This window comes from Anabrus simplex, chromosome 1 (assembly GCF_040414725.1).
Source record: "Anabrus simplex isolate iqAnaSimp1 chromosome 1, ASM4041472v1, whole genome shotgun sequence".
Taxonomy (NCBI): Eukaryota; Metazoa; Arthropoda; class Insecta; order Orthoptera; family Tettigoniidae; genus Anabrus; species Anabrus simplex.
The window spans coordinates 1,405,753,681-1,405,774,874 of NC_090265.1; the positions used below are offsets into that span (position 1 = coordinate 1,405,753,681).

Genomic DNA, 21,194 nt, shown 5'->3' on the forward strand with positions numbered 1-21,194 from the left:
GGTGTTTTCTTTTATTTTTTTATTACTTGATAATATTACTTCATTTGATAAGAATTTAATTTTCTTTCAAGAAAATGATCGATCAATTAGTACATATAGTAGAAAACTGTCCCATTTTACATAACTTCAGGCTTTCAACTACTCAAAGAAAGACGATACTGAAAAGGCGTGGAGTGAAGTTGGAAAAGAAGTACATGTCAGGTACAAAATGTTTTATTCAAGTTTGGAATGAGCACAATTCTTCTTTTCTTCATGGGGCCTCTAAATATTAGTTCCTAATTAGCATCGACCTCTAAGATCTTTTGCTACCATCTTTTTCCTTCATTCCCACCTAGATATACCTGCTCCCTTCACAAAGCTGCATGTTGTTCTTATTGGGTCTTTTTGGATTTTTCTCTCTCTCTTCACCTGGTAGTCCTAGAGTGGAGAGTCTGATTCTGCCCAGCGCCTCACATTCGAAAAGTATGTGTTCAGCTGATTCCTCTGCTTCATTGCATTTCCTACATATGTTGTCTCTTATTAGTCCAATTGTATGTAGGTCTTTTTTCAAATGGCAGTGTCTTGTCAACAATCCTACTACCCATCTTATATTTTCTCTGCTGAGTTTCAACAGTTCTTTATTATGCTTCTTGTTTGGTCCTTTTATCAGTTCTTTTGCAAGCCTGCATCCTGGAGTATTTTTCCAGTTCTCCATTTGTTTCTTTTGTACCCATTTTGCTATGTAGTTCGGGCTTGTCCAAAGGAAAGCCCGCATACAGGTTCTGGACCTACACAATATGTTTTCGCCCCTTTCCTGGCAAGTTTATCTGTCTTTTCATTTCCTTCTATACCTGCATGCCCTGGTACCCATATTATTTTGACAATGTTGTACTTTGAAAGCTTCAGGAGAAATGAATGGGAATACCAGACAATTCTGGATATTATCCAGACTGCTTCTAGTGCCTTAATGGCCGCTTGGCTGTCCGTAAAAATGAAAATGTTCTTATTCCTATAGTTATTTTCAGATTTTCTTCAAGACATGTTGTGTGATAGCTATCACTTCATCTTGAAAGACTAGTGTGTTTGCCCAGGCTCATCTGGATTGATCTCTCAGGTCTCCCCCATTGATCTCTCCTCCTGTGCCCTCCACAGTCTTTGAGCCATCAGTCCACCACACTATATCTTCTTTTTCAGTATTTCATTTGTTGATATCCCAGTCTTCTACTGCTGATTTTTCCTTGACTTACTTTCTGTCACCAGTTGATTGCAGCATATGCCATCAACGGTCTGATGATCATTGTGTATATCCACATTACCATTGATGGTCTTAGGCCCCATGTCTTCCTGACGGCTCTTTTACATGCGTACAGCAAGTTCTTGGCCCGGGTTATGTTCCTTTCTATATATGGATTCCAGGTTAGATTTTTATCTAACACTACACCTACGTGCAGTGCCTGTTCTTTCATATATATATATATATATATATATATATATATCTTATCCAAATAGCTTCAATGATCTCTTTCCCTCTAATTTTCTCCTTCTTGTAAAAGGGACCAGAGTTATCTTGTTCGGGTTGACTGATAGTTGTTCTTCCCGACACCAGTTCTCCACAAAATTAAGTGATGTTTGCCTGAGGTCCTGGATAACACTCATCACCTTACCTTGTATCACAATCACTAGGTCATCTGCGTATTCTTTTGTATAAAAACCCTGCTCGTTGAGCATAGCTATGATTTTGTTCACCACAAGGTTCCACAGCAGGGGCGAAATAACTCCTCCCTGAGCACAGCCTTGGGTGGCCCTAACTATCAGCGTTTCTTCAAACAGGGTTGTTTTTATCTTCCTTCCGTCTAACATGGATTTAATCCATTTGACGATGGTTTTACTCACCTTGTTCTTTTCCAGTGCTTTGATCATAGAGTCATAGGTTGTATTGCTGAAGGCTCCTTCTATTTCTAGAAACACCGTCAGTGTAATTTCTTTAGGCTTTCCTCTAGTTTACAATCCAACTGGTGGAGTGCTATTTCAGTGGATTTTCATGTAATGTTGAGTTCATTTGCACCATTCTTCTGATATATTTATCTAGAATTTTTTCCATTGCTTTCAGCATGAAGGAGGTTAAACATAATGGTCTGTATACTTTGGCTTGGGCATAATTTGCCCTTCGAGGCTTAGGTATGAATACTGCTATAGCGTCAGACCATGATTTCGGCACGTACCCTAAAGCTAGACTAGCTCTGAAAAGGTCCGTCAGGGCATTGAGGAATATCTCCCATCCTTCCTGTAGGAGGATCAGAAGTATCTCATCTGGCCCCTGAACCTTTATAGGATGAAACGTGTCGATTGCTTATTTTACATGGTTATGTTTTCTTTCTCACAGAACAGTCTCCAAGATTTTCTTTTTGCTTTCCGTGTGTCTAGGTTATACGTCCCACATACCATTTCTAGATTATATTCTATACCACATCCTAACCTCTTTTTTCATTTTGGCTAGTTTGTTTTTTGGTGGTTTTTCTTTTCTTTGAGAGGACAGTTGTCATGGAATGAGTCTATAATGGCCTCTTCTAATATTTCCACTGCCTCATCCAATCTTTCTGTCCTTTCACGTTAGTTGGAATTTTATGAACAGCCTTCCCTAGAACTTCTTTGTATGTATCCCATTTAGTTCTTTGTGGGTCTCTATACATCACAATCCCACATAGTCTCGCGTCTATTGCAAATTGGATGTGATGGTGGTCTGCCAATGCTGGTTCCTCCAGCACCTTCCAGTCTTTAATAAAGTTTGCAGTATGCGTAGTGCTTAATGTCTGTTACCTCCCTACGATTTTTATTTATAAATGTAGGCTTGTTTCCTAGGTTTAGTATCATCAACGTAGTTCCAATAATAAACTCTAGGAAAGACTCACCTCTTGCATTGCAGTTCGTGCTGCCCCATACTGTGTGGTGTGAATTTTGCTTCTGCTCCAAGGACTAGGTGTTCGCCTTTCCTCTTTGCATTGCAAATTAGGTTCTCAACTTCTTCTGATGGAGGCAGATTAGTTGAGTCATATGGGAGGTCTGCAGAGCCTATAGTTATTTCTCTGGGTCCCTCCCAATTTCCAAGTTTAATCTTGGTCACGGTTAAGTCCCGTGAACAGTGTTCCTGCAACGTAAGACATTTCAGTTTCTTGTTCACAAGAAGAAATATTCTGGGTATTTCCGATGTATCGTACATCAGCTTACCTTCAGATTCTGCCAGTCCTGCTGCTCTGCCCTTGACTACCCAAGGGCCACGTCAATAGCCCCAGACTTGAACTTCCTGGCGAAATTGGCCACAGCTGCTTTTTTATGTTGAAGATCGGCCTGAAGGATCTTCAGCACCATCTTTATCAACATTAAGTTTCGTTTTTCCCCTGATGACCTGAAACTTGATCTGTCGAAGTCCAAGCTTAGCCTTAAGTCTTCTCTTTTCGAGCTCTTCAAAGTCTCTTTCACCAAGGGCTAAAACGACTGTCCTTCCTGTCTTGTCGATTAAAGTGGCATTCAGCACTCTCCGCTCTTGCGTTAGAAGTTTGGTATCGTGTTGATTGATTCTGACAAGAACATCCTCCACTTTCATCTTGTCAAGAGGAGATGGGAACTTGGTGATGACCTTGGTCGTGTTCAGCACCTTTTTTTTTTTTGCGTCCGCCACCTCTAGGGTCTTCCCTTTCCGTGGGTTACAATTTGGTACTGTCTGTTCCAGCCGACTTTCTGTTTCTGGATTTGCACAGATCAGTACCAAAGCTCCACTTTCAAGTTTTGGTGACTCAAGGAAGCCTGGCAGACATCCATCTGACAGCGGCTTTATTTGTGCTATCAGAGCAGATGACAATTCAGTCACATCTTCCTCCTTGAGTTTTCCATCTGGAAAGGTCTTAGGTATTGGGTGGTGTGAATAAAAATGAGCACGCACTCTTTACTTGCGAATTTAGAGCAGGCACTCGCAGTGAGGTGAATAAAAACCGCCTGTCGGAAGCAATCACTCGCAGCAGACCTGTGACCTTGAGCACACACTCCAGTCGCTCGAGTAGCAGAGTGGGCGCTCCAGATTTCTGGTGAATAAAAATAAAGCAGGCACTCTTTCCGGTAAGCGCCTGCTCATGTTTCCTTGAGCTAACTCAGTAGGTGACTCCAAATGATAGTGTCAAGTTCAATAGCATGGCAGAGGTAATGGTGGTGGTTAATCAGAAAAGAAAATTATATAAACTTCGCAGAGAATCATCTCAACTTGATTACAGATTGTTATAGAGGTCCAGTAAGGAGCACGCTGAAGAGTCTCCGTGGCTTAGACGGCAGCGCGCCGGCCTTTCACCTTTGGGTTCCGTGGTTCTACTCTCGGCCACTCCATGTGGGATTTGTGCTGGACAAAGCGGAGGCGGGACAGGGTTTTCTCCGGGTACTCCAGTTTTTCCTGTCATCTTTCATTCCAGCAACACTCTCCAGTATCATTACATTTCATCTCTCAGTCATTAATCATTGCCCCAGAGGAATGCAACAGGCTTTGGCAGCCGGCACGATTCCTATCCTCACCGCTTCATTCATTCCATTCCTGACCCGGTCAGATGACTGGAAACAGACTGTGGATTTTCAGGGAGCATGCTGAATGGTTAGCGGAGCATTTCCTTGGGTACTCCAATGAAACAAGAGGTGGTGCACTTACAAATGAAGAAACAATGTAAATCTTGCGTTATGTTGGTGACCCTGGGTTTCAGAGGGGAGTTGGTGAAGACATCTCGGAGAACTGTGGAAAAAAATATTTTCGCAGGTTTTGACATGAACAGAAATGAAAGCAGATCATTAGATAAAATTCCAACAAATGTTGCTTAGATGCAGGAAACCAAACCAAACCCCATGGCACTACAGCCCTTGAAAGGCCTTGGCCTACCAAGTGACCGCTGCTCAGCCCGATGGCCTGCAGATTACGAGGTGTGGTCAGCACGACGAATCCTCTCGGCTGTTATTCTTGACTTTCTAGACCGGGGCCGCTATCTCACCGTCAGATAGCTCCTCAATTCTAATCACGTAGGCTGAGTGGACCTCGAACCAGCCCTCAGGTCCAGGTAAAAACACTGACCTGGCCGGGAATCGAACCCGAGGTGTCCGGGTAAGAGGCAGGCACGCTACCCCTACACCACGGGGCCGGCCTTAGATGCAGGAAGCACGGGCTAAACGGCAAGAAAGTTTGAGCTTCCCTTATGCTGTCGGAACTGTAGACTGTACTCGTGTACAAATTCAGAAGCCACATGTTCATGGGAATGACTACATTTACAGAAAAGGCGTCCCTAGCATTAAGGTACAGGCCACTTGCAATGGAAAGGAAGAATTCAACCATTGTTGATGTATCACAGCCTGTGTCTGTCTATGACGTCCGGCTCCTTAGCTAAATGGTAAGCGTGCTGGCCTTTGGTCACAGGGGTCCCGGGTTCGATTCCCGGCAGGGTCGGGAATTTTAATCATCATTTCCCTGGCACGGGGGCTGGGTGTATGTGTTGTCTTCATCAGCATTTCATCCTCATCACGACGTTCAGGTCGCCTACGGGCGTCAAATCAAAAGACTTGCACCTGGCGAGCCGAACCCGTTCTGGCATCTCCCGGCACTAAAAGCCATACGCCATTTCATTTCTGTGTATGACTCTCTAATTTGGAGGAACTCCGATGTTTGCAGAGTTATGACGCCTCTGTAGGAAGTCGGAGGGATGACAACTTCTGCAGATCTTACAACTTGCTTACATCACGCCGACACAGATAGGTCTTATGGCGACGATGTGATAGGAAGGGAGCGGCCGTGGCCTTAATTAAGGTACAACCTCAGCCTAGTGTGAAAATGGGAAAGCACGAAAAACCATCTTCACTAGCTCCCGGATGCAAGCTCACAGCTGCGTGTCCTTAACCGCACGGCCAACTCATCCGGTCCTGCAGATTTGGCTCCTTAAAAATTTCATTCAATTGTCAATATATTATTTTCAACATAATTAATGTTTGTCAGTTTTGTTATAGGCCTACCATTTTCCTCAATTTATTAATGTCTTAATATTCAGGCTATGATATCCTACCTTTCAGACGGCCGATGGTATGGTTATTCTCCCCCTGCAACAGATTCATCAGCCACTTCTCCCATTATTTTAATGATATGCATTTGTTTCCCATACGCCTTAATTCTACTTTATATTTCAGTCTTGTTTTCATGTTTTGTAATTTTTTAGCAACAGTTGTTGGACGGAAATTCTTCTTCTCCTTCTACTGCTTTTCCCACCTCTATTGGGTCCTGAGTACGAATTATGTCGCACATGTGGATTTGTCCCTGTTTTACGACCGGATGCTCTTTCTGACGCCAACCCTAGATGGAGGGATGTAATCACTATTACGCGTTTCTGTGATGGTTGGTAGCATAGTGTATTGTGCGAATATGAAGAGGAAAGTGGTGGGACAAACACAAACACCCAGTCTCCGGTCCAGAAGAATTAATCAGAGGCGATTAAAATTCCCGACCCAGCCAGGACCCTCTGAACCGAAGGCCTCAATGCTGACCATTCAGCCAATCAGTCAGTTGTTGGACGGAGATGTTTAAGTTAAATTTAGCGAGTAGTTCACACTGAACTGCATTTATTGCACTTGTTTTCTTGTGCTTCTTATCCGGTAACTGTGACTTTGAAAACATAATTGTATGTTCCTTTAAAATGGAGATAAAAGCGGACTGGAATTCCACACCGTCGCCTGCCATGTTGAGCATTGAACTACCCGGAAGTCATCAAAGTGTTATCACAGTCTAAGGTGTTATAAACATGCCACGTGCACGACCTTGATCAGTGACACTGAGTGGCTGCTCCAGACACTCGAGTGTACACTGTGCTTCCGCTCTATATTTTTATTCACCGCAAATGCGGAGTGCAAGCTCATCGGCAAGAAGACACTCAGGCACTCAGCGAGCACACGCTCACTCGCTTAGACTCATTTTTATTCACACCACCCATTATTGCGACCTTATCTGAGGATAGTCTTTCCAGAAAAGACATGACTTTTTCTTCCTTCTGTTTCTTGGAGGGTGGTTTTGTAGCTGAACTTGATGGTATGCTTTCTTCCGACCTTCGCCTTTTGGGCGTAGTCATTGGCGTAGTATCTCTCTGATCCCTATTCCTTGGCTGCTTCTCCACCCAAGTCCCAGCTGCTATCTTGTCTTCTATTCTCGCCTTCTTTTCCTTGTAGTACGCACTTGTGTGAGGTGGTCTATCTATATGCATCCTATTTATTTATTTATTTATTTGTGTTTTTATTAAGTGGCAAAGTTAGGGCTCTTGGCACTCTCTTACACTTAACAACATAAATTTATTTATACAGTATTAATCTAAAATATCATTGTAATCAATTTCTGTTATTGAGATAAATCAGATAAGGAATAACAATAATACAATTAATTAAGATTACTACTGATGAGAAATTATAGGATAAATAGAGTTCATAATAACAAAAAATATCAATTATAACCTAAAGAATATATCTACAACTAGCTTAAAGGAGAACTTATTCAAATATGAGGCTAAAATAAATGAACTGAATATCAGCATGTTACAATCTGAGTATACTAAAATCAATGTTACTATGTAGTCTATTTCTGCGGACAGTCTGTAGCCTTAAACGAGAGGAGTAAGAACGTAAATGGAATAGCCTAAGAACTTAAATCTAGTACATAATTTTTGGTTTCATTCGCACGCCATTCACTCTTTCATTCATTTGAGTCAACTGTATGTACTCTGGAGGAATTTACGGTAGGGTGTTTTAAATGTCCTAGATGAGCAAGACTTTTTAATATCTTCCGGGATCGTATTCCATAACGTTGAAGCAGAGACCAGGAATGAATGGCTGTGGGTATTTGTTCGATGCGGTGCTATTTCAAGTAGTGATCCGGAACAAGTGTTAATATCGTGGAATGAAGAAAGAAGCCGACAATTGGACGATAGATAGGTGGGGCTGTTTGAAGAAGCAACTGATAGACGAGGGTCATTTGGTGGGTTTTTCTATGGTCATTTAGACGTAGCCATCCCAACTTTTTGTAGTATGGTGTTATATGAGCATCATATCGGAACTGGAAGGCATATCGAATGCAAGAGTTCTGTATACGTTGTAGTTTTGCTACTTGTTCACAGGTTAGGTCAGTCAATAAACTGTCACAGTAGTCAAAGATTGGAAATAGAAGTGTTTGTATGAGTATTAATTTAAAGTCCAGTGGGAGAACATTTTTATGATGCTTCAAAGGATGAATGTATGCATGCACCTTTCTGCACACATTAGTTATACGCTCATTCCAGGTCAGAGTCTCATTTAAGGTGACCCCAAGGTTTGTAACTGTCTTGGAATATGGCACTTCGGTATCATCAATGGTAATTGGAGGAGGATTGTGATTACTATTTAGAGCACATAGTAATTTCTTGTGTCCAATTATTATGCTTTGGGTCTTTTGTGGGTTGATGAGTAAGGCCTTGTTTCTGGCATATGTTGTGAGTTGTCGTAGGTCTGTATTCATATGTTGGATTGCTTCGCATACACTATCTACACTAGTATGGTAATATACCTGTAAGTCATCAGCATACAGATGGTATTTACAGTGGACAAGTGGGGATGAAATGTCATTGATATGCAGGCTGAACAATAAAGGTCCCAGCACAGATCCTTGAGGCAACCAGATAATCTGATAGCCCATTTGGACGTAACATTGTTTACTGAGACACACTGACGACTATTTGTGAGGTAGGATATAAAGAGATTGAGCGCATTGTGGTTGACGCCAAGGGAGCGCAATTTTGAAAGGAGGAGTTGTATGTTGACTGTATCAAATGCACTGCTAAAATCAAGGAGCATGAGTACCATCACTTGTCCTTTATCCATGTATGTTGACTGCATCAAATGCACTGCTAAAATCAAGGAGCATGAGTACCGTCACCTGTCCTTTATCCATACCAAGCCTGATATCATCTGTTACCCGAAGAAGTGCTGTCGTCGTACTGTGGCTTTTCCTGAAAGCAGATTGCAACGTGTCTAGTAGTGAATGTTTTGTGAGATATTCAGTTAGTTGCTCGTGTATTAGTCATTCAAGGGCTTTCGCAAGCGGAGGGAGTATAAATATAGGGCGGTAGTCTGATGGATGATTTGATGTGGTGTTCTTTAATACTGGAACCACTAGAGTATCCTTCCAAATGTCTGGAAAAGTTCCTGAATTTATACAGTAACTGAAGATATGAGTAATGATCGGTAATACTGCGCCGATGACACTTTTTATGAAGCCTATTGGAATATGATCTGCTCCTTTTGCTTGAGATTTAATGGAATTTAAGACTCGTTTTACTTCGTTTATATTGACAGTTCGCAATTAGAATGTTGGTTCAATATTCAAGTAATTGCCATCTTTGTGTAACAGGATTCCGGATTGGGGTCGAGTTTCTTTAATTTGTTTACCAGTGAAATGAGAGTTCAGTGTGTCCAGCGATGTTGTTGGAATATGAGGTTCTTTAATTTTTCCTATTCCTATTGAACGTACCTGATTCCACGCATTAACTGTATTGAGATTTTTGGTTTGATTTCTGATATATTTATATTTACTGTTTCTAATTAATTGTTTTGTTTTGTTCCCTAAACAACAGTATTGTTCGAAATCAGTTTGCTCTTTTGTTGCTCTGTACCGGCGAAACAAAGCATCACGGCGGGCCATTGTTGCTTTTATCTCAGTGTTTAACCACGGGGCAGGAGAGCGAGTAACCCTTGTCTGCAGAACGGGAGCATGCTTGTCATAGAGTCCTGACAATAAGGAGTTAAATCGATGTATTTTCAAGTCACGTCGTGCAATTGTCGTATGCCGCCCCAAGGCAAATTATATGCGTCATGTTGTAGTTGAGTCTCTGTAGTTTATATACTTAGCTTTAAACTTTGGCACCCGCAGTGAGTAGCACAGATAATTTTGATGCCGATATCTTCAGGTCTTTCTCAGTGGAACCTCCTGTCCACTTTTGTCCAGAAGTCTGCTTTCCTGTTGCTTTTTCTGTTTCTTCTTCAGATTTGGATTCAGCCTGCCCTACTGGGACTTCTGTCTCCATATTCTCCTCTTTGGTCTGCCGCTGACCTGCTCTTCTGGAGCTTTCATAGCTTCCCTTGGTATTTGTTTAAGTGGTTGATTTGGAATGTCCATGGTTCCATATGACATAGGGTTTTTCCCCCTTCTAGAGTCCTGAGCGGCGTTCTCATCATCCGTGATGAGGCATTCTGCCAGACATTGTCCTCCCGCAACTCAGGCTCTCCGTAGCATCCAGCAGACCGCCCCTGGCCTGAACCCGACCAGGTTTGTTCCACCTTCAGTAGACCTACTCACGTGGTTCCCACTTGGCATTCCCATGACTGAGTTCACAGCCATGGGTTCCCCCTAGGTTGGGTTCGCCCCATTCCCAACCCGCAGCTTGTACAGGCTACGTAGGGCAAAGTGATGTGTTCGTTCCAGCGCACCGCAGTGAGCTTTCACCTCAATCACCAGCACCCACTTCACCTGAACCACCGTATTACCCATGTGGAGGTAACATGGATGCCTCTCTAGTATGTGTGGGCGAGGTTTCCACTTCCAAGCCTTGGCTTGGACTAGTAACAAATGAGCGCAATTAAAAACAAGGTTTTTATTGCTAAAATTAATCAATAACATATTTCCATTGCCAGGGCAGAGATGTGCTTGGGATGAACTGCAGGAGAATTTTGGTTTATTGTCACGTTTTGTGCTAGAGGTTGTACTGTGCTGTCGTTATTGGTTTCACAATCTGCTGAATAGGTAGGTGTGTACTGAAGCCCCTCTCATTTTCATACATAATACTGAAGAACACAAGCTGCTTTGGTGACGAAATTTATGTTTTCAGGTTATTGGATGCGAATGGGACCATTCAAAACAGCAAAATTTTTGCATATCATCCAATGATTTTCCATCCTTGGCTCAACTTGTAGTTGAACATTCATTTCACATTACTTAAAATTCGTCTGTTTCTCAGCTTCATCAGGAGGGCAGGCTTCAACCTTCATTGACATATCTTTAATCTTGATGTGGGAAGTATGGGATGAGAGTAAACCTGAATAAACTCGGCGAAAGCGAAGAGACCAAAAGATAATGATGAATACTGTTTGAACAAGACAAGGAACAAAGGACAAATATAAAAGGAGAGAAGTAACCCAATAGGTCAATATAACATATTTACTCATGTATGTTTTGCACTTAAAGAAGAAATAAAGCATCCTGAAATGAGGATGTATAATTTATGTGGACCGGGCGAGTTGGCCGTGCGGTTGGAGGCACGCGGCTGTGAGCGTGCATCCGGGAGATAGTTGGTTCGAATCCCACTGTCAGCAGCCCTGAAGATGGTTTTCCGTGGTTTCCCATTTTCACACCAGGCAAATGCTGAGGCTGTACCTTAATTAAGACCACGGTCGCTTCCTTCCCACTCCTAGCCCTTTCCTATCCCTATCGTCGCTATAAAACCTATCTGTGTGGGTAATTACGTTTCAGTACTGTATGCAAAGCAAAGTCACCTCCGTACAGGCCATGAAGGCCCTTGGAGGAGTGGAAGGTAAAGGCTTCCACCATTGTTAACCTCGGCACGTGATGGGGTAGAGTGGTTAGCTCTACACTCGGCCGCCTTTGCCCCCCAGGAATTAACCTGGTACTCATTTTTGGTGTAGGCTGAGTGAACCTCAGGGCCATATGCACCTCCGGAAGTGGAAATCTCGTTTCTTAAATTTTACGACTTCCTGACGGGGATTCGAACCCACGTGCTTCCGTGCGAAGCGAGCACGCCTTTACTGCCTCAGACAGGCAGCTCCTCAGTACTGCATGGCTTGTATAATATAAACAGCGAATAAATATCATTTGATAGTCTATTCATTGTTGAAAATTATTACTTGTAAACTGGTGAAGATCCATCTTATTTTTTCTATGGTTGTATAATTTCTGGAATTATAGCTTCTGTGGTTCAATGGTAGCGTGTCAACCTCCAGATCCCAAATTCTTGGGTTCAAACCCAGGAGAGGTGGTCAGATTTTTGAAGGATGGGAGAAACTCCATTCTACTCCCCATGTTGTATGATTTTAGTATGTGAAAGATCTCTGGTGACATTTGTTTACCCACAAAATTAATTAAAACTCGGCTATAGATTGCCCAAGAGAGATTTGGTTTGCTTTGCCATCTGGTAGGGTAAAATGGACCTTCAAAATTGACTCTCAGACAGTCTGAATGGAATCAGATTAAATTGCTTGCACATGAATGCTGAGGCAATGGATGATGATGATTATTTTTATTATTGTTGTTGTTGTTATTATTATTATTATTATTATTATTATTATTATTATTATTATTATTATTATTATTATTATTATTATTATTATTATTATTATTATTATTTATGTCCTTTATAAAATATGTTGCATTAATATTCCAAGTTTGCTTGTGTACTAAAGTGTGAATTCCTTTCCTCATAGCACTTGAAGATATCGATACAGAAATAAAGGCTCGTTCTGTTACAAAACGTCCAGTGCTCCTTACACGATACATTTTGTATATGTTGGTGGATTCTCTCTCACAGTGTCTCTCAAATTCTTTAGTGCTTACATGTTTGGAACTGGAAGGTCTTCCTTTAGGAATTGATTACCTATCAGTTCTTTGTCAGGTGAGTTGGTCACTAGTTGATGTTAACAATTTTCATAGTCTAGATGTGAATTTTAAATCAAGGTGTTAATGGTTAACTTACTCGTATACAGTTCAAAATTTCATAGAAATTAGGACCTGGTTTCTTTAAAACAATTATTGAAGTTTATCAAGCTTTTTTTTCATATTGTATTTAATAGTGATTGTATATGTTTTCATGGCATAAGGTGCCTAAATTCATTACGAGAATGTGTGCCTTTTCTCTGTTAATTTTGCTTTGTATCATTAGTTAACTTACTTAAAACATATAATGCATTAAAATGACTTCTTTCCTCTTTTTTCTACTTTAAAAAGTTAATTGGAGCAATTGACATATGCGTGATTATGAATATTATGGTTAGAAAGGCGTGCACCATTTGCTGCGGATGACTGTTCTCTTAAGTCAAAAAGCTATTCAACAAATTAACTTATTCACCATTTAAGAGAGAGCAGTGAAGTCAGTTTAATTATATATAATTTTCTTATCACTTATAATGTCAGCATTCAAGGATAATGAATATTTGGTCAATTTTAATATAGTAATGGTTTTTGACAGACAGATGTTCATACACTCACCAGCCAACAGAAGTGAAACACTATGTATTTCAGACAAAATTTAATGTTAGTCCATTTGAAACATGGTAAAAATCAAATATTATTACATTACAGCAATATAGCAATATATCATAAGTTAATTAATGTGAGAAGTTTCAGCACAATAAATGATATTGTTGATTTTGACAGTCATAATATTCCCCAACATGAATTTGGAAATGTCATAACCTGAAGCTCTGTACAGTTTCGTATGCAGTTTTTATTCACATGTTCTCAACACATTTCCACAGGAGAAATAATTGGTCCTTTCAGTTACAGAAAAAAATGTGGTAGGAGAGCTACTAGTAAATTTTTGAGAGAGGAATGGATTAGTAGTGTGCAATACATGGTTCAGAAAGAACAACAGCCAAAATATAACTAGATATGGATGGAGACAAAGGAGAACAAAAACAATGATTGATCTGATTTTAGTTGAGAGAGATAGACACATACGGTGGGAAGATGTGACAGCTATGCCAAGAGAAGATTTTGAAGCAGACCATAAAATTGTAGTAGCTTGAAATTAAAAGAGACAAGGGAAAGAAAAATAATGTTATGGAAATTAAAGGGAAAGGGAGCACAAGAGAAGTTACAAGAAGAACTGGAAAAGCAGTGTTAAAGAGGAGGTTGGCAGTGTTGAAGAGGAATGGGCCAAATTCAAACAAGGAATGGTGTAATGTACAGAAGATAAATGTGGGAAAAAGAAGGAAAAGGATACTCCCTGGCAGAATAACAAAGTAGAGAGAAGCAGTGGAAAGAAGAAAAAATAAAATAAAAAATGCATGGAAGAGCTGGATAGGAGGCAGAAATAAGGAGAGTAGGCAAACATATCATGAAGCATAGGAAGCATGTTAGAAGATAATTGTACAGGAAGAGAAATAGAAGTGCTGGGAAAACTTCACAGAAACCTTGCGAGAGGATGTTAAAGGAAGTAAGAAAATCTTGTATGGATTGGTTAAAATACCAAAGATATCCTTATAGTTACAGAACAATTTTTGACACAAAGAGAGGATATTCTCCAGCAGTGGGAGGAGTATTTTGCAAAATTAATATCAAATTCAAAGAACTGGAGGAAGAGGAGGAACATGAAGAAGAAGAAAACAGATGAAAAGACAACGTTAAAAATAGGAGGAGCTATAGAAAAGATGAAAAGTGGCAAAGCATCAGGAGTGGATGAGATGGCTACAGAGATGATAAAGGCAGCAGGACCAGTAGGTTTACGTCGGATATATAGATTATTTTGAGTGATATGGAAGAAAAAAGTACCAAAAGATTAGAGGAAGGGTTTGATAATCCCAGTATTCAAGAAGGGTGATAGAACAGGAATGTAGCAACTACAGGGGAATCACCTTCATTTCACATTTAACAAAGTCTTTGCGGGAATAGGGAAGACTGAGGATGAAAGTAGAAAAGGAAATGGAGGAACGACAATATAGATTTAGAAGAGATAGATCAACTTTTGTCTAATTTTTGCAGTAAGGAACATGATGGAGAAAAGATAGGAGTTCAGGAAGGATTTAGTGACATTTATGGATATTGAAAAGGCATATAACAGCGTAGCACGGTAACTGGTCTGCGATTCATTGATAAAGCGGAAGGTAGGCAGAGCAGAAGTACAATTGATCAAAGTCATGTATGAAAAGTATGTAAGTAGTGTGAAGACTAAAATAGGGCAAACAAATTGGTTCAATGTAGAAACAGGACTTTGACAAAGAAGTGTATATCCCTCTACTCTTCATCATAATTATGGATGACATCCACAAGTGTACAACAACAAATAGGAAGCAAAGAGATATATAGGCCATACTCTTTTTTTTTTCTTGGCTAGTGGTTTTACAAGTAATTACAAGTAACAACTCTTTACATCGCACCGACACAGATAGGTCTTATAGCGATGGTGGGATAGGAAAGGGCTAGGAGTTGGAAGGAAGTGGCCATGGGCTTAATTAAGGTACAGCCCCAGCATTTGCCTGGTGTGAAAATGGGAAACCACGGAAAACCATCTTCAGGGCTGCCGACAGTGTGCCTTACTCTTTGCAGATGACATAGGAATGTGGAGAGAAGATAATTTTTTTTTTTTTTTTGCTAGGGGCTTTACGTCGCACCGACACAGATAGGTCTTATGGCGACGATGGGATAGGAAAGGCCTAGGAGTTGGAAGGAAGCGGCCGTGGCCTTAATTAAGGTACAGCCCCAGCATTTGCCTGGTGTGAAAATGGGAAACCACGGAAAACCATCTTCAGGGCTGCCGATAGTGGGATTCGAACCTACTATCTCCCGGATGCAAGCTCACAGCCGCGCGCCTCTACGCGCACGGCCAACTCGTCCGGTGAGAGAAGATAAAATGGAAGTCCAAGAACAAGTTACTGTATGGGATAAGGAGATAGAAGAATGTGGAATGAAAATAAGTGTGGAGATGACTAAGACAGTAGTGATAATGAGAGGTAATAGAGAAGGAAGAGGGAATATTGATGGGGTGAAAGTTCCTTTTGGGGATCATTGTAAGTACCTAGTTGTTAACATAAGGGGAGATCTTCATTGGGGTAATCATATAAATGGGATTGTAAATAAAGGATAGGCCCACACACCTCTCTGCACATGGTTATGAGGGTATTTAGACCCAAACTAGAGTATGGATCCAGTGTATGGGACCCTCACTAGGATTACTTGATTCAAGAACTGAAAAAATTCCAAAGAAAAGCAGTTGATATATTCTGGGTGATTTCCGACAAAAGAGTAGCATTACAAAAAATGTTGCAAAGTTTGGGCCGGGAAGACTTGGGAGAAAGGAGACGAGTTGCTCGACTAAGTGATATGTGATAAAGAAAATGAGACAAAGTCTCTCATAGTGCATTGGCACTGCCGGTTGCTCCAGGTAGCCTACGCAGTGGCCACCACGGTGTGCACTAGCCATGCGTCTTGGTAGGTGTGCTATTTACCAACTGATGAGCCCAACTTAGCACACTGGGGCGAAACGCTGGCAACCAGGAATGAGTTAGCTGGAAAATTTATGATGTCCAATAATGGATCAACTAAATTGTTATTATACGTGGTATGTTCCGAGCTGTCAGCGGAGAGTTGGTGTGGAATGACATTAGTAGACAAGTAATTTTGAGTGGTGTCTTTAAAAGTAGGAAAGATCACAATATGAAGATAAAGTTGGGATTCAAGAGGACAAATTGGGGTAATATTCGTTTATAGGAAGGGGAGTTAGGGATTGGAATAACTTACCAAGGGAGATATTCAATACATTTCCAATTTCTTTGAAATCATTTAAGAAAATGCTAGGAAAATAACAGATAGGGAATCTGCCACCTGAGTGACTGCCCTAAATGCAGATCAGTAGTGATTGTAGTGATTGATTGAATATTGAAGTAAAAGGCTGCGAATTACAGGGTGGGCGGGAAGTAATTAGGTACTGAAATTGACTTATAACTTTTATGTTTGCAGAGTTATTAATTTGAAATTAATACAGTTTGTACATTGTATTGGGAATATAATTCCATACCTTACAATACCATTACATTTTGATGTAGGCACCTGTAGCGTCGACCATTTTCCTCAGATGACCTGGAATGGAATCCACAGTTTTCTGGAGGAAGTTGTGTGGGACATTGGTAAGAACTTCCCAAATCCGTGCTTCCACTTCGTCCAGTGTGCGGGGGTTCGTCCGGTACACCTCTTTTGCTCACCCCTATACAAAATAAGACACAGGGTGTCAGGTCTGGCCTTCTTGCAGGCCATTCATGAGGTCAACGTCTCCCCAGGCAGTGTCCTGGAAACGTCTCAACCAATCAGTTCCACACGACATGTGCAAAGTGTGGCGGTGAGCCGTCTTGCATGAAGATAATGTCGGTGGTATTTTCTCATCCAGATACCATGGGCCAAACGTACTTCTGAAGCATTTGAAGGTAGCGTTCCCCGTACATTGTGTCGTGCAGGAGATATCGGAAGATGACGGCTGTTATTCCACATCACACGGTCACTTTTGGACTAGACTGCATCTTCTCTACCGTAATTCCAGGATCCTGTGCTGCCCAGTAATGGCAGTTGTGCTGATTGATCAAACCTCCCAAATGGAATACGGCCTCATTACTCTAGAGGATGTTGCAAAAAAATTGAGGCCAATCTTTGTCCCAACCCAACATCAACTCCGCATACTCCGTTCCGCAATCACATTCTTCTGGTGTTAGCTGCTGCACGTAATGGGGTTTCCATGTTCGAAATGTTAATTCTTTATGCAACACCTGACGCACAGTGTGCCTCTCTCATGAGCTGCTTGGCGTGTTGATTTCTCCGGGCTACAATTGAACATGTTCTGCACAATCGCCACGTTCTCAGGACTCCGTGACTTGGATGGATGACCTGTTTTTGCTGCATCCTTGACTGAACCTGTGGTCATTAGCTTCATGTAACAATTCTTTATTGTCTCCGGACAAATTGTCGCATACCTTCCCTTCACCGTACACCAACATCTCTGGACAAGAACGATCAAATTCCATACCTCGTAGCACAACGCAATCTGTGCTCGTTCTCTTACTGCAAGACGATCGGCCATCACTTGTTGAGTGTGCCGCCTCTCGCGCCCACCATCGGTACTACTCTGCATGAAAAATCACTATTGTATTTAATGTTATGTATGTTTGCGCTATTTCCCATATTAATCCATCAATATTAATAACTTAACAGCATTTAATAATACCTAGTTACTTCCTGCCCACCCTGTAGAAGTTGTGAAAAGCTTCAAATATTTGGAGGAATATACTTGCAGAAGATGTGAAAAGAATCCAACAAGCCAGTGGGTTTTATCAGTGTGTGAGAGGTATAGTGTGGAACTGGTATGTCCCTGAGAAATGCAAGAAAATTCTGTACTCAGTGTGTGGGTCCATATTTTTTGGTAATAGCGATACGCACAAATTTTTGTCATATCCTCCTCGCCTATATATGACCTTCTAGGTACTTAAAATGCCGTATTTTGGCAAAATGACCTTGCAAAATGTCACAAAATCTGATTTACTGTGCAAATAATCACAGAATATATCCCATTTGATACGAAAAATACAAAATATTGTCGCAAAAGTTCTAAACGTTACTTTCCTTCTTATATCTTGACTATTGTTGTTTCCATCACATTGCTTAATAGGTATGTATATTCTCTACACAAACACACGCAAAACAATGCACACTGTGTACCGGAAGTGAGTGTATTCAGATCCACGATCTCTAAGACAATTGATAGAAATCAATATGTTATTGATTACAGCAAAGGGCATTGTGGTCATAGCAAGACCGGTCATAGATACAGCAGTGCGCATTATACTCTTTGGCAGTGTGAGTTCGCTACTGATGAAACATTGGCAAATGTCCAGCATTTAGGTATTAAAATGCCAAAAACTAAAGTCACAACAGTTTTTTTGAGGGCCGAGGAATACAGCAGTGAAGGGTTCTATTTATTTGATACCGCAAGAAGGATTCAAATGTGTAGATACTGTAATGTTCGTATTAAGTGGGAACGAAAGGACACGTGCGATAAACACTGCAGACAATCTGAAATGCATAAAAAGAAGAAGAATGAAGCAAACGTACATAATTCTAAGCGGCAAATAACAATCAGTGATACTCTAGACATCGCAGAGAAGTTGAAAAGTGATAGAGAGCAATTGGTAATAGACACATCAATGCATGCCATCATTCCTCTTGAGAAATTGGATAATCCTAACATGAGGGAGTTGAAAAAGTATATGAAAGGCAAGATGAATAATTCTGTCTTTATTGTAAAATAAGACCGCATTTGTAGGCCTATTGTAAATAAATCACTGGGTTGAGTAGTGACAATGTTATTGTTTTTATGTCTTATTGACTACTTTTATGGTTTTTGGAGATGTCAGAATATTGTCCCGCAGGAGTTCGTTTATGTGTCGGTAAATCTACTGACATTGGGCTGACGTATTTGAGCACTTTCAAATACTACCGGACTGAACCAGGATCAAACCTGCCAACTTTGGTTCAGAAAGCCAGTGCCTTAAAACCGTCTGAGCTACTCAACCCCAGCCGGGGTATTTGAAGATGCTCAAATATGATGGCCCCGTGTCGGCACATTTACAGCACATAAAAAACCTCTGCAGGACAAAATTTCGGCATCTCTGAAAACCGTACAAGTCATCAGTCAGACTTAAAACCAAAACATTTGTACTGTATTATAGTACTCGTGTATTCCTTTCTGTACTTTTTTTCTACAGGTGCTGGTGACCTTCCACAGGCAAATATTTGCTGCCAAAATTACGTCCTACTTGTTAAAGTAGAATATGAAGAGGAGGTGAAAGAAACTGTGAGAAATTGAAAACTGATAATTCACTTCGATGAAACTACCAATCAGAAAGGGGAAGCAGTTTTCATAATTCTGTTCTCTGTACTTCCTCTAGATGTCCTGCCTTTAAACTTATACGTTGCTACAGTGAAAATTTTGCGGTATCAGTGATTTATATATTTATTTCTGTTACATTTTGTATATTTGGTTCTATTTAATAACAAGGATACGCTACGAGAGTTCTCTTTAAAACACCTTATCACAAAATTAGATTTAGCCCATACAATAAACATTGATCATTATGACAATTTATTTCATGAAATGCTACCAAAAAAGCATCAGCTTTAACACCAAAATCAACAGTTTAATTCACCCCCCCAAAAAAAAGGCCCTTATCAATTTGTTATACACCAATTTGGACATACACGGCGGGCACATCGGCAACAACAAAATGTGATGAAAGCTGAATCAAAGCTGCCGAGATGGGAAGACATGAAGTGATAAAATCAGAAACCTAGAAGTCAGAGAGAGAATTGGATTCTCTACACTGAAAGACAAGATGGTGACTAGTAATCTGAAATGGAATGGGCACATGATCAGAATGGAAGAGGATAGAGTTTCAAAGTGAGTATTTATGAAGAAAATAATTGGAAGAAGACAACAGTGAAGGGCCAGAAAGAGGTGGATGGATATGGTGAAGTATAGAGAAGAGTGGAGTAAAAGTAGAAGAAATATTGGAAGAAGGAAGGGAGTGGTAGAGAGATAGAAAACTGTGGAGATCCTTGATCCACAACCCGACCCAGAAGACTGGAAACTGGAAATGAAGATCAAGAAGTGGTTTTTGAAGACTATCTTTTGGCAGATTATCAGGGTCCTTAAAATTAAATTCACTAGTCAGAGAGATACTGTAGTGAGTTTTATTATGCACTAAATATATTAAACTACTATTTACAGTTATTTACTAATTCACTCACCTTTCAATTTTGCACTTGACATAGTTTAGTAATGGATATAATTGATAATCTTCAGTCCCTGTGGTGCGTCAAACTCTTGCTCTCCAACACGGTTTCTCAGAGTGCAGTGTCATTCCAGAACACATCACTTCATAACCAATAAGTCTCATTGAAAGATCCATTTGAAGGACTCGCTCCCAATAAATGACTCGTCATGGACTTGGGACTGTCTCATAAATGCTCGTTTTCACTCTTCATGGAGTCCATTCAAGAGTGACCTTAACTTGCATACAGCTGACTCAAGACTTACTGACATTTGTTTTATACACTCATACATACATACATACATACATACATACATACATACATACATACATACAAACATTATCATTATAGGCTGTTATGCCTTTCAGCGTTCAGTCTGCAAGCCTCTGAGAATTTACTAAACGTCGCCACAATCCTCGATTTGCAACTAGTGTTGTGGCCTCATTTAGTTCTATACCTCTTATCTTTAAATCGTTAGAAACCGAGTCTAACCATCGTCGTCTAGGTCTACCTCTACTTCTCTTACCCTCCATAGCAGAGTCTATTATTCTCCGAGGTAACCTATCCTCCTCCATTCGCCTCACATGATCCCACC

At 40.7% G+C, this 21,194-nt stretch overlaps 1 protein-coding gene across 2 annotated transcripts in view; it reads left to right on the forward strand.

The window, feature by feature from the left end:
* The window catches only part of LOC136878996 (centrosomal protein of 78 kDa), a 411,354-nt gene that overhangs the window by 22,322 nt on the left and 367,838 nt on the right, over positions 1-21,194 (forward strand). For both annotated transcript variants that reach the window (XM_067152670.2, XM_067152679.2), the window contains exon 3: positions 12,496-12,683. In XM_067152670.2, coding sequence (XP_067008771.1) covers positions 12,496-12,683 — 188 coding nt within the window. The remainder of the gene's footprint in view (positions 1-12,495; positions 12,684-21,194) is intronic.